The following is a 13,928-nucleotide window of genomic DNA, read 5'->3' on the forward strand; positions in this document are numbered from 1 at the left end:
AAGTCAAGGCTGCTTAATCAAGAGCCATAACAGCAGTGAGTGTGTAGGAATGTAGCCCAAGGCCAAAACTGACAGCAGATGTACAGACTTAAGGGACCTCTTCCAAACTCTTTCTGCAAAGGAAATATACACACTCAAGTAGTTTCAGCACACGTGCTGAAACTACTTGAGTGTGTATATTTCCTTTGCAGAAAAAGTTTGGAAGAGGTCCCTTAAGTCTGTACATGCTAAAACTGCATTGAGAAATAAGGGAAAATAAATTTAAAGTATAATTCCATGCATATTAATACAAAAGTTAAGTTCCATGTGTTCAGTGCGAACTATTCCCAGATAAATGTGCACAGGATTGCAGCTTAAATTAGAAACCATTGGCAGCTATATATAATGATGTATACAGATTTATTTATTTGCGGAATGGCTGACTTAGTCTTTTAAAGAAAATCTAAACAAGCTGTCAAATTTCATCTCTGCACACTCAGCTCCCACTAAACAAAGACCAAGTTGGGAGGAGGGGAAATTCAGTCCTCTAACTCTTTCTTTAATTACTTAAGTAGTAAAACTAGATAGATTTTCATTTTCAGGGATGCAAAATGCCAGTACAAGGTGATGGTTGAACCTACACACAATAACCATACACAGGGAACTACCTGCATGCAGCTTTTTAAAACAGCTTTATAGTGCTCATCCAACTACCATAAGATTGCATTCCTCAGCCCTGAAATATGAAGAATTTCAGTCCACTGATTAATCTGACTGAGCTCTGAACAGAGAAGAGTTTCATCCTTTAAAGCACTCTAAAACAAAACAAGATATATTTCATTTGTGATCTCCAGAAGTGTAAATCCTTGGAAAAATTAATCCATTAAAAATATGCACACATGGGATTGCAGTCTGCAATTAGATACATTAAAATAGCCAGCTTTTTAATAACTGCAACACTGGTGATGGAAAAAATCCAAGAGTTTCCTCCATTTGCAGGTCAGAATCTTATCCACTGCGCAATGTACACTTTGCATCATTACAAACTGGGAAGTTATTTGGGGATGAGATCAGTCCCATAGTGCATTTGGTGAAGAAGGAACAGAGGAAGGGTCTCCATAAGTCCTCAGGGATGTATTCTCTCATTGGTTTCTATCAGCTCTTTAACACCGTGCAACAGTCTCTCTTCATTTCAGAAGGTGAGTCAGTTGGTCGCGCAAATTTGAAGACTGTTCAACACTGAAGATGAGAAGGAAGACTTTAATAGACACTCAAGGATATTAGGATATATTAAATATTGACTGTAAATGGGCCAGTCTGAGCTGCTTCTGCAATATAAAGATGGACCAGGGTTGTCAGGATAAAATGGGGTGGTATCTGCTGATTTAGTCCACTAATCGCCCCTTCCAAAATATCCTTTAGAGATTGAAAGAAGAGGACACCCTACGTCAACAAGAAGGGAAGAGATGCTTCCATTTTTAAGATTAATATTTAATACCCCACTGACTGACCCAAACGGTTCTTGCAGCAGCTTAAAAAAATAGAAATGTTTGTTTATAATTTTTACCTAACAAAACCAGTTTACACCCAGGACTCAATTCAGTTGCATCAACAACCCAAGTAGCTAAAGATCCAACATTCTAGATACTTACCCTGGAGTGAGTCCTGACCTACTTCCAACTAAACATGGCTAGGATTGGACTGCACATCTTTCTGACTGAGAAATGAGGGCAAGGAAGAAGTGAGGTGTAAATGGGGACAATTTAAACCGAAAGCCATAAGCATGAGGCTCACTGGCAAAATGAATCTGAGCTTGAGTGATCAGGATGTCACCTAGGAGAGGAACCTTTACAGTGCAATCCTGTGGGTGTTTACTTGGAAATAAGTCCCAATGTGTCAAACAGGGACTGCTCACCAGTAGTAAGCCTTACTATCACAAATGGAGGTCAGTAGAGCAGGAAACGGAAACCATGGTGGAAAAAGCCAAAACAGTAAAGCAGGGGTCGGCAAGGTTTACCTCGCCTGGGCCGGTTCACTCCAGTGGAGTTCCCTCCGTGGGCTGGATCATGTGTGCCCCTGCGATTTCCAGCGTCTGCATCTGCACAGACACATTTCTGGCATCTGCGCAGACGCAATTTTCGGCGCCGCGGAAGCGAGTTCCCGCGCCGTGCTGTGCCGGTTTAGCGCAGCGCGTGGGGACTCACCAGGCAGACAGCTCAGTTCGGGGGTGGCCCATGGGCCTTAGGTTGCCTACCCCTGCAGTAAAGAGTATAGCTTTCTCGGTCCACTCACCTTTTAAAAGCCATTTTTATATATGAAACTGTTTTATATATGCTTTTATTATATTGTAAAAAGGGACGTGGGTGGTGCTGTGGTCTAAACCACTAAGCCTAGGGCTTGCCGATCAGAAGATCGGAGGTTCGAATCCCCGCAACGGGGTGAACTCCCGTTGCTCGATCCTATCACCTGCCAACCTAGATGTTTGAAAGCACATCAAGTGCAAGTAGATAAATAGGCACCGCTGTGGCGGGAAGGTAAACGGCATTTCCGTGCACTGCTCTGGTTTCACCGGAAGCCGCTTAGACATGCTGCCCACATGACCCGGAAAAACTGTCTGCGGACAAATGTCGGCTCCCTCAGCCAGTAAAGCGAGATGAGCCCTGCAACCCCAGAGTCGTTCGTGATTGGACTTAACTGTCAGGGGTCCCTTTACCTTTATTATATTGTAAACTGCTTCAAGATGCTTCATAGGAAGCAGTTCATAAATTAAAGGCTCTGGGTTATTTATTTATTTATTTATTTATTTAATTCATCACACATTTTACCTGTTTTTACCACGTAACACTTTAAAAATCAAGCAATATCACTATTATTTAACATTTATTTGGCACCAGCAGTGTGCCAGCTTTGTACAGTTTTGTACAGAGGTTATATAGTTCTAACCTATTTGGTTTAGATTCAAAATAACATGAACAGAACAAAAGGACAAAGGAGCTAACATCTGGCAAAAGTAGCAAAAAGGATGCGTTGAGGGGAAGCGTAAAAGCCACTCAAAGCAGAGCAAACTTACTTTTTCTGAATAGCTTCTTGCCTAGAAAAGAAAAGATGTCAATATAAAATAAATTATAAGGAAATTGGCTGCAAGGTGCTTAAGAACACAAACAGGTTGAACTGAATTCTGAACTGATGAAAGGAGGCCTGATTTCAGGAGGCTAAATAAATGAATGAGGTATCAGATTGTCCGACTTCTCTGCCATGATATATAGTACTGAATTGACATCCTGAAATTGCTACCAGTGTTGCAAAGAAGCTTGTGAAGTAAAGCTGCAAAAAGATAAATCTTACTTCTGAAGATTCCTTTTATGGTGGCCATTAGATGCCTCTCAGAGATGTGTAAGGTAAAACAACCTAAGAGTCAATTTAGCCATTTTATCTTAGTAGTTAATAACAGAAGCTATTTTGCAATGCTGGTAGTAGAGGACAAGAGTAACAAAATAATACAGTGTGGAGTGTAGCTGTTCAAGATATCAGCAATTTTTGTGCCATTCTACAATTCCCAACAGTCAGACAGCATTCACTGGACAATAAGCATGTTTGGGAAGATTCCCTCCTTAGGGTTCCACCCCCCACAAAAAAAATCTACTTCTGCAAATCGTGGGGTTTCCCCAAGCTTGCTGAAACGTCACTCGTGTTTGGGAAGTGAAGTTTTGGTTACATCACAGCCTGGACACTGGAAACATTAGACGGGATGAGATTTTAATAGTCCTAGTCAATCAAATAAAGAGTACGCAATGCATATACTTACTGGTACTGCAGATGAGTAGTTATAATGGCCATTTTCCTTAAACTCTGCAAAGGAGACAATATTAAATACGATAGATTTCCCCCCCACTATGATTCTCAATCATTACTCATGGCATTTTATGTTACACTCTCCTAGCCTAGAGTATCTGTTGTTCTGAATGATCTCAAAGCTTTTGAAATTAACTTCATTTAACAATTTTATTTTTCCAGCTCTATACCCAGCTACTTCATACATTCTCCCAAATTTTTCAGTTCTGATCATGACACACCCTCCTAGAGCTCATTTGGGAGCTTCCCTTTTAATTTTATTTAATACTGGGTTTCATATTCAATTCAGTAATTTTGGAATTCTAATCCTGAGAGCAACAAGCAAGATTCCTAATTGGCAAGCTTGATTAAAATAAAAAATAAAAATCTACCAGGCTTGGGCTGGTCAACATACAGCTCACATACCATCTGTAACCAACCACACCATCTGCCACCAGCCATGGCCTAAAGTTCATCATCAGCAACTGTATAAATTATGGGAAAATGTAATCTCATTTTCTAGTTTTGGTTAAGTTTCATAGGAAGCAGAGTTCCCCTCTTAGCCACAGAAGCTGAGCAAGCTCCGTTGCCACACAGACTGGCTCACCTCAAAGTCTGTAGACTGCCAATACTGCTTAAGAATTATTACTTACTGAAATTCCAACATAAATCATGAAGGCACAAGACTGGAATTATTGGGGCAGGGGATGCACAGATATATAAGCCAACCTTATGTAGCAATGTCCACAGTCCCATATTTCAAAGATGAACAACTAGAGATGAATGATTTTTTTCTGTCTAGCTCAAAGCTGGTAATGTTCATGGTATAGGTAACAATAAGCCAATGACTGTTTAATTTTCCTTAAATCTGACCATGAATACTAATGTCAAGGCTATTCTGATAAACACATAAACACTAATGTAGACTATTTGAAAATTGTAAAGGCAGGTAGCCTATAGTGTTTCTGGAGTGAAGTCCAGATCGTGTTTAGGAATGGGGGGAAACAAACACCTTTCAATTCCTAACCCTGCACTTTACGAGTCACCTCCTCTTTTTTGCAAGTCTTGCAGTTCACAGAGAAGGACCTAGTTATCTGACAAAGTCCCCACTTATGTAGCTCAAGTATTTCTTACATCTTCTGAGTGCAGAATGGCATCCTCTTGCATCACCATGTTTCTGGCAGCTTGTCCTAAGAACTGAAAGACATGAATGCCACAGTAAGATACACAAGTTTCCTGTTCTTAGGTGCCAGTGATACAGCATTCCACTGGTTCTCAAAGGTGGCAATTCTGCTCATAGCTTACTACTTCAATAGCATTTAAGCAATCTAAATGTAAGAATTATTGCAGGCTTAACAAACAGAGGGTTAAAAAAAATTATTTGGGCCCAAACTCATGGAAGAGTGAAATGCAGTCAGCTGCCATGAGTTTGGAATTCTTTTTTCTTTTGGTGTTTTTTTTTTTACACAAGGTTTCAAGTAAGCTAAATAATTAATACTCCAAAGCATGGATAGGCAAACTAAGGCCCGGGGGCCAGATCTGGCCCAATCGCCTTCTAAATCTGGCCCACAGACAGTCCGGGAATCAGCGTGTTTTTACATGAGTAGAATGTGTCCTTTTATTTAAAATGCATCTCTTATTATTTGGGGGGCATAGGAACGTTCATTTCCCCCCCCCTTCAAAATATAGTCCGCCCCACCCCCCACAAGGTCTGAGGCTGTTGCCTCAAGTGGCACTTTGGGAGGGGCAACAGATTTGCTCTGAGTGCTGCATCCGCCTCCTTGTGTTCTGCAAGGAGTTCTCTGGAAGGGTATTTGTTTATTTATGATACCGCTTTATAATTTTAATAAAAAAATCTCAAAGCAGTTTACAGCATATTAAATCAATAAAACAATAGCCAGGCAATGTTCCTCTGGCCTCATGAAGAGCCTCTTCAGTAGGGTTGGTGAGTCTGGGCCTCGCCCCCTAGGCCAGGTGGAAAGGGCCTTGCATGGAGAGGCTAACCTTTATTATACCTTAGTCTCATGAGTGAAGGAATTTTAATGTTTTCTGTATGGGAGCATACTATGTTGCTACACAGTGAAAAATTAAATAGAAAGTACTTCTAAACCAACCCACTCCATATGCTTCTTTATTTGACAACTCGTTGCTTTTAAAGCCAACGTATCTTGCAGATGTGTTCAGCCACTTGAATGTAATACCTCAATATAGGGAATAAATTTTACAATTTTTGACTGTTAAAAAGGCATTAAAATGCTGAAACTCTGATTGAGATGTTAATTAGAACATTCCATTGACAATTTTCCAACTGGTGGATTTTTTTTAGGAAGTTCAATCAGTAAATGTTGCTTCTATCAAAGGAGATGTTATGCACATATAGAACAATAAACTGAATGAGTCAGTGCTTATTTACCGGCACCCCAAAATTAGTGTGAAGGTATATAGTGGATGCTATCACTATTCATTGTGGGCACAACAGTCACTGGAATTAAGACATGAGTTGTAGAAACAATTTCTTCAGCGCTCTTGTGACACAATCCTGGAAGTGCAATTTCAGCAACTAACATTATCAAAATTTTGGATTTCGGTTAGGGAGCAGGCAAACACAATACTCTGTTATGATAAACAAATGATTATTATTTATAAAACATATCAGTGGACACGGTGCTTTACATAGTAACATACGCAATCTAAATTTCAACAGTGCAGGGAGTCAAGGACAAGAAAGCAACAGAAACAGTAGGCACTGGAAGATCACAGGAAGTGAACATGAACACTTGCATTTACATGACCTTAGGCTTCATTGATTTGAGAGTAGAAAATATTAAATACAGATACATAGAATATGAATGTCTGGGTGCTTTTTAAAAACTTTCTCATATGATGTCAGGAACTACATTCATCCTCCCATCTAAAGGAAGCCTTCCTGTCAGGAAATGTTCTGCTTTGTCTCCTAGCTCTATGTTAGTCACAAGGCCCAATTGCCAACAGAACACTTGGATACACTATTTTGCCTCTTGGGCTGGAGCAATGCTCAGCAAAACTGAGCATTACTTACAGTTCTGAACCAAGATTTTGCACATTCTGTAGGTGATAAACAGTTCTGGCCACGGAAGTAGTTGCCATGGAGCCTGTTCAGTTCATTGTGAATTTTGTCAGCATATGAACCTGGGTGCTATTACATTCTGAAATGTGCAGCATTACTTAAAACCAACTGGATAGAGCTATAATAAAAGACCCACTGAGCAGAAACCCAAATAAACCCATCTTCTCACACCTCCACTCCCATGTCAACTTCCTTATGCTGTTCATGTGGCTTAAACAGAGTGCATCTGGAAACTACAGGTGCTAAATTTAGTGCCTAGCTATTATCCCTGCAATGCCCTGGATTAAGGTTACTCCATTTCTGGATTTTGATGCTGCATTGTAGGGGGTGGGTCTAGATGACCCTCTGGATCCCTTCCTACGATTCTATGAATTCCAGAGGTTATAAATGAAAAGAATATCTAGTGCTAATTTATTGTACCTATGTTGCTGTAAAGCCTAAGTGACTACTGTGAAAATACTTCCTCTCTCCCAGGCAGAAACAACAGGGCTTTTTGTCATTTTCAAAAGCAAATGCAAACAACTTGTATCAAATCCCTACCCCCACCCCCTTCTCAACTTGGAGATTGTCAGCTGCTGGGAATCACAGGTGGGCAGAAGGCTGTTGTTCTCAGGTCTAGCTTGGGGACTTCCCACAGGCATCTGGCAAGATACTGTGAGAAAAAGATGCTGGCCCAATCCTGCAGGCTTCTCTTATGTTCGCATGAGGCAAAGCAGAAAAGCAGACCAGGATTCTATTCCCAATCATTTGCCAGTCAGAACAGTGCGCAGCACAGTATTTTATGATGGCAGCCTAGTGGGAGAGAACTACTGCGGGATTTTAAAAGGAGGTGGAAACAGCAAGTGTGCTAACTGAGAACTTTTGACTTTAAATCCCCGTTTTGACACCCGTTTTTAAAACCAGAACAAGGAGTACAACGGAAAGCACTACTCAGCTGCTGCCCAAACCCACCCACCCCCCATGCCTAGGGCACTACATCCCTCTTAAAGAGATAAGAAGCTGGAGCAGTTCCAAAGCAGCCGGCATCCCACAGAGAATACAAATCCCACCATGCATTGCGCTCCCCTGCCGCCGGTCTAAAGTTTTGCCCCAGCGCAGTGCTTTCTGGGCCTCGTAGTCTCTCTCACCTCGGCGCTCCGCGAACCCTTCAGCACCTGTTTGGTGAGGGCGATGACATCCGTGCCACAGCTGGTCACCTTCTCGGTCAACAGTCCCTTCACCGAGTGCCCGAATCGAGCCTGAACGTCCACAGCGCTCGCGGCTGGGGGTGCCGCCATCTTGATAACGTTACCCGCCCGAACAAGCCCATCTCCCACGTGAAGGACGCAACGACGGCGAGCGAGAAAGGGCAAACCAGTTGAAAAAGAGAGCCGGCTAAGCCGCTCTCCCAGAAGGTCCAGACCACGACCTTACGGATGCTGTGTGCTCAGTCTGTCGTAACCACACACAGTCAGACATTAAGAAGTAATGGGGACATGCCCTTTCCCATTATTATTTATTTCTCAGTATCACCGCTTCTTCACCATGGCTGTCAATTTTTCCCTTTTCTTGCGAGGAATCCTATTCGGAATAAGGGAATTTCCCTTAAAAAAAGGGAAAAGTTGACTGCTATGTACATCTTCACACAAAGTGATTATTTGCACACACACGCGCACACACGCACACACACCTCAACCAAGATACTCAGATATAAATGAAAATAGAAAACAGATTCACAATCCCAGCCAATAAAAAACAAATGATTAATCAAATTAAAAACACCAAAGCAGAAACACGAGAGAGAGACACCCACAATTACACCTGTGTGGCGTGCCACACCCTTCAAGAACTACTGTTTTAAGCTCCTTGGGGCAGGGACCTTTCTGCTCATTCTTTGTAAAATGCCAAGTGCAGACATGACACTGTATGAAAATATTAATAATTGTCAGCTAAAAGTGTAGTGAATGGAGGTGGTAGAACACTGAGGTGAAAGAATGGGCTGTAGCATTTCATAGTGGGAAACAACACTTTTGTCTTTGCCTGCATATAAAAACTCCCTGTAAGGAGAATACTGGCCTTAACCATAGCAGTATCCAATTGCATAACTTATCTGGGGTCTCAGAACATTCAGGTTTGATCTTGTCATTACTTCAGAAGGCAGCGTCCCTCAGCTGTCACCTTGAGAAGTATCAAGAAATAGTGACCCCCAAGGGATGGCAGTGTTCACAACTGTCAAAAATGGACCCTGACATCTGGAGATGGGGATGTCATAGAAAGCTGGTCTCAAGGGGAAGATATTTTGTGCCATCTTAAAGACTCACAAATTTATAATTGCATAAGCTTTCATGGACCATTGTCCACTTCATCAGATGATCCAATGAAGTAAAGTGCTTGAAAGCTTATACCATTTTTAAAAATGTGTTAGTCTTTAAGGTGCCACAAGGTATGAATTGCAGAAACAATTCATTGAGCTCTCCTGTGACACAATCTTGGAAGTGAAATTTCAGCAACTAACATTGCCAAAGTCTTAGATTTGCGTTAGTGAAGAATATCCAGAACTGGCAAGTGAAACTACCATCTATGAGCTGCTATTTGGAGCTACCTATCTTTGCGATCAAGGATTCTCAACTAAGGTGACCCACAAAACAAACAGCCAGCTTGTTTGGCCATAGGGAATGTTATGTACTGAGTTGAATAGGATCAAAAATGCAGCAGTCTGATTGGTCCTAGAACAATAGGATCTAGAATGCAGCAGTCTGATTGGTCCGCAGGAGCCACCCAATCCAGCTCCAGGTGGAAGTGAATCCGCAACCCGATTGGCATACAGGAGTATCCTGGAATTAGCCAATCACGTGGGGCCCATTGTGTAAATAGTGTATATAAAGCAAACGTTTTGGGGGAACTGCATTCCTCACTTCTATGAGCTGAATAAAGAGCATGAAATTCACACTTGACTCCAAGTATATTTCAGGGAATTAGTGGAAATTAGTTTTTTCTAATATCACCCGTCCCTGGAAGGAAATCTGGAAGAACAAAAATGCTCAGAAGTCCCACTGAAATTGTGACTGAGCCTTTCTATCGCTTCTTGACCTTTTGGCTAAGTTGAAGTGTGAAAATCACATGTGTTCATTTAGTAGTAATGCTAAAGCAACACTATGTGAATTACCAGCTAAGGATTAATAATGTGCATTATTAGCACTATTTATAAATCAAAAGTGAAAACGTGCAAGTGGGTCCAAGGTTGCAGATAAGGGCCCAGAGGTCATTCTCAGGTCTGGACCAGTTTAAGACCACTGATCTAGCCTGTTCTTGAACTGTTGCACAGGAGACAATGTGTTAGATCTGATGGACTTTATACCAGTTTAGTTTTATGTCCTTCAAGTTAGTAACATTTATTCATGCAATTGCTTAGGTCTGCTATATAAATCCACTATATATCCATAATCCCATGTTTATCCCACTCCCTGCACTGCTCCCTTTTCTGAGGGTAATAAAGGAGAGGGTGTTGTAATGATGGAATTATAAGGGAGGGAGATAGCTGGAGCAGGACTTCTGGCATAAGTTTTCCAAACTAAAAAAGTAGCATTTGTGAATGGGTTATTAATTTCACTGCACACCTGGTAGAAATGGACTAACTTTTTGTAGGTGGATTTTGTGTAAGGGCAGCCAACACTAAGACTGAAGTGTTAACCAAGAATTCTGCTAGCACAATAAGTTTTATCTGCACAGTGGAATCTTCCCACCTTCACTTCTTTCCATGACCCATGTGGCGGAATAAGGCCTGGTTCATCATGGGTTAACCTATCACTCCCATGTTAGGTAGGTGTTCCCTGGGAGGCGGAGCTACTTGGCATTCTAAAAGGAGGGGGAACAACCTGGAAAGGCAGTTGGGGGTTTGGCAGTTGGGTGTGGAGGTTTAGAAAGAGAAACTGCGAGGTTAGGCTTTGGGGAATGGGAGGAAAGGTCATTACCATTGCTAACGGGATGCTGGAAAGATTATAACTGAGCTGAATTATATAAGAAGATTTGTACCAGTATTAACTCAAGACATCCATGTTTTCAAGTTACCTTAATAAAGTTTAAAGTGCTTAAACGTTCGCTGACTGTGGCAGTGCGTCAGTGCCTCAAGAGGTGTGGCTGAGGGGAAAAGCACTAAGGGTTTCCTGTGATAGAGGGAACGGGTGGCTTATTTTCCTGGCATACAGAGGACTGGGCAGGGAAGCCAAAGGTGCCACGCAGTTGCCAAAAAGGGAAGGCAAGCTGCAGTAGTTGGGGAACCCAGGGCGGGAGATCCCAAAGGTGGCAAGAGTTGTTTCGAACGTAAAGCACTGAGGTACCCCAGAGACACTCCCATATAACCACTGAAGGATTCATCCTAGTGGACAGTGAAACTTAGGGAGAGTCACGGTTGGGGAAGGATCGAAAAGGGGAGGGAGTGGGATTCCTCACATTTATTGGTGGCAGCGTCGCGATTCGAATACAAAGCCCACACGCCAAGTTTTGTGTGATTTTGATAAGATTTTCCAGTCAGGAAAATGGCACATTTGAGGAAAGCTAAAGAGGCTAGGGGAGATGAGAGAACAGAAGGATCTGAGGCAAGGGAAGATCCGAGTTCCGAACTGGAGTTAATGAAACTCAAATTAGAAATAGCCAAGGTTGAGGCAGAAAAGGAGCAGACTAAGATAGCTGCTGAGGAAAGAATGCAATTGACCAAGGTTGAGGAGGAAAAGGCTAAGATAGCTGCTGAGGAAAGAATGCAATTGACCAAGGATGAGGAGGAAAAGGCTAAGATAGCTGCTGAGGAAAGAATGCAATTGGCCAAGGTTGAGGCAGAAAAGGCTAAGATAGCTGCTGAGGAGAGAATGCAATCTGGAAGAATACAATTAGCCAAGGTTGAGGCAGAACGGGAGAGATTTGCTATGGAGAGAGAAGTGCAGTTGGGAAGACTGAGGCTGGAGGAGATACGGCTAAGAGCAAAATTATCTCAGAGCCAAGATAGTAATGAAGTCACATTCTTTACGCCTTCACAGAAAAATAAACTGTGGCAAGCTGGGGAAGGAAAGGAAAGACAAGAACCCAATCCTGTCAGACAATCCGGGTCTGATAAGCCACCTCAAAAGAAAATTACGTGTTTCTTTTGTGAAAGTGAAGATCACATACGAGCTAAATGTCCTCTAGTGGTCAAAGCACAAACTGCAGCTGCTGTTGCGAAGCCAGTTAAACTGTTACTTCAGACGGATATTAAAAACCTTCCGCAGACACCAGTCCAGGAGCCAACGTATAGTCAAACAGAGGCTTCTGCAAAAGTTATGCAGGTCTGGAGATCTGAGGAAGAGGTTAATAAGGAATTTTTGGAGACTGTCAGAGTAAATGGACAAGAGTTAGTGGGACTACAGGACTCTGAATCGGAAGTTACTCTGATGAGATCTAGTTGTATTCCTAAGGAACAATATCTCCCAAACCAATCTTACAGCATAAAAGGTATATGGGGACCGGAGTTTGAGGTGCAGGTAGCGGAAGTAAATATTCAGTATCAAGATTTTAATGGCAAGTGGACAGTGGGTATTTGGGATGATCTGGAGGTTCCTGTCCTGATAGGCAACGACCTAGCTAAATGGAGACACCAAATACACACTATCACAAGAGCGAAACCAAAAGCCCTTGTGGGTTCAAACCCTGCCATTAATGCACCACCCATAGAGCCTGTGGGAGAAGAAGTACTGATCATGCTACCGAATGCACAGGAATCTAGCACCCAGTTTTTAGTAGAACAGAAGGAGGATGAACCTCTGAGAGACTTGTGGGATAAGGTGCAGGGTCCTGACACTGAAGTGACTTTAGAGAATCCCTGCCTGTTTACCGCAATAGAAGGGAGACGTCATAGAATAGCCAAAAGGAGAAAAGGTGCAGCCAAGTGGAAAATGAAAATAGCCAAAAGGAGAAAAGGTGCAGCCAAGTGGAAAATGAAAATAGCCAAAAGGAGAAAAGGTGCAGCCAAATGGAAAATGAAAAAAAGTTGGTTTTGCCCCGGAAATAGCAACTACAAGTTTTACAGTTGGCACGTGATTCACCCATTGATGTTCATCTAGGCAGTAATAAAACCAGAGACAGAATAAAAGCATGGTTTTATTGGCCCGGAATGGGAAAGTCTGCCTGGACTGAAAAGGAACCCGTTGAGAGTGCTGACATCTCAACCTATCTTCTGGAACTACAAAGTGATTTACAGGAGCTCAAGGAACTATCATCCTGTAATGTAAAAAGAGCGCAACAACGTCAGAAAAGATGGTACAACGCACACGCCAGAGATCGGAATTTCCAACCTGGTGACCAAGTCCTGGTGTTGAGGCCCAGACGACAGCGGAAGCTCGAGGTTTCCTGGGACGGACACTTTAGAGTGATAGCAAATGTTATTCCAAATTAGAAATGTGTATAAGTGCCAAATTAGTTGTTATGGTGGAAATAAGATACAGGAAAAGGTAAATTATTTGTTAAGTTATGTTGCAACTTAGAAGTTGTGTACAAAAGGGAAATACTATGTTGTTGGTTTTGATTAAGCTCCAATACATTGCTTCGGCATTGTTTAAAATGTATAACTATGCCTATGCAATGACTTTGGGGGTGGGACGAATGTGGCGGAATAAGGCCTGGTTCATCATGGGTTAACCTATCACTCCCCAGGAGCCACAAGCAGAAATGGAAGTGTGGAAGTTCTATCACACAGCTAAAACTTCTTGCACTAGTGAAACATTTGGATTCCAGCCTTCGTAATTGCTGAGACTATCCTGTCATAATGAAAGGGCCTTTTCAGTGGTGGCACACAGCCAGAGAGGCTTACACAGCAACCACTCTGATACTTTCACCACACCAAGTAATTTTATTTTCCCAGTCTGTGTCCTTTCTTGAACTGGTCCTATTGAATTATTTTTATGCTGCATTTTTAGATCTGCTACCTTTTAATGCCCTTTATGTTGTTTTTTAAAGTAAGCTGTGAGTATAAGCGTATCAGCCAATAGAGGGATAATTAATAAATTCT

The 13,928-nt window shown here is 42.0% G+C and overlaps 1 protein-coding gene across 1 annotated transcript; it reads right to left on the reverse strand.

The window, feature by feature from the left end:
- Positions 1-382: 382 nt before the first annotated feature.
- On the reverse strand, positions 383-8,221 carry BORCS7 (BLOC-1 related complex subunit 7). The gene is made up of 5 exons (XM_033149775.1): positions 8,044-8,221; positions 4,945-5,007; positions 3,785-3,828; positions 3,050-3,070; positions 383-1,218 (listed from the first exon to the last, which is right to left on the reverse strand). Exons 1-5 carry the CDS (start codon positions 8,191-8,193, stop codon positions 1,167-1,169), a joined length of 330 nt encoding a protein of 109 aa, XP_033005666.1. The 5' UTR covers positions 8,194-8,221; the 3' UTR covers positions 383-1,166.
- Positions 8,222-13,928: the final 5,707 nt, after the last annotated feature.

This window comes from Lacerta agilis, chromosome 5, assembly GCF_009819535.1.
Source record: "Lacerta agilis isolate rLacAgi1 chromosome 5, rLacAgi1.pri, whole genome shotgun sequence".
Lineage (NCBI taxonomy): Eukaryota > Metazoa > Chordata > Lepidosauria > Squamata > Lacertidae > Lacerta > Lacerta agilis.

What these genes read in the sequence shown, in the direction of transcription:
- BORCS7 (XM_033149775.1), bottom strand. Translation starts at nt 8,193, where the DNA reads ATGGCGGCACCCCCAGCCGCGAGCGCTGTGGACGTTCAGGCTCGATTC. An exon ending in CCATTCTGCACTCAGAAGAT is followed by an intron (nt 3,829 to 4,944) that starts GTAAGAAATACT and finishes TCTCCTTTGCAG; the next exon opens with AGTTTAAGGAAAATGGCCAT. An exon ending in ACTACTCATCTGCAGTACCA is followed by an intron (nt 3,071 to 3,784) that starts GTAAGTATATGC and finishes TTTCTTTTCTAG; the next exon opens with GCAAGAAGCTATTCAGAAAA.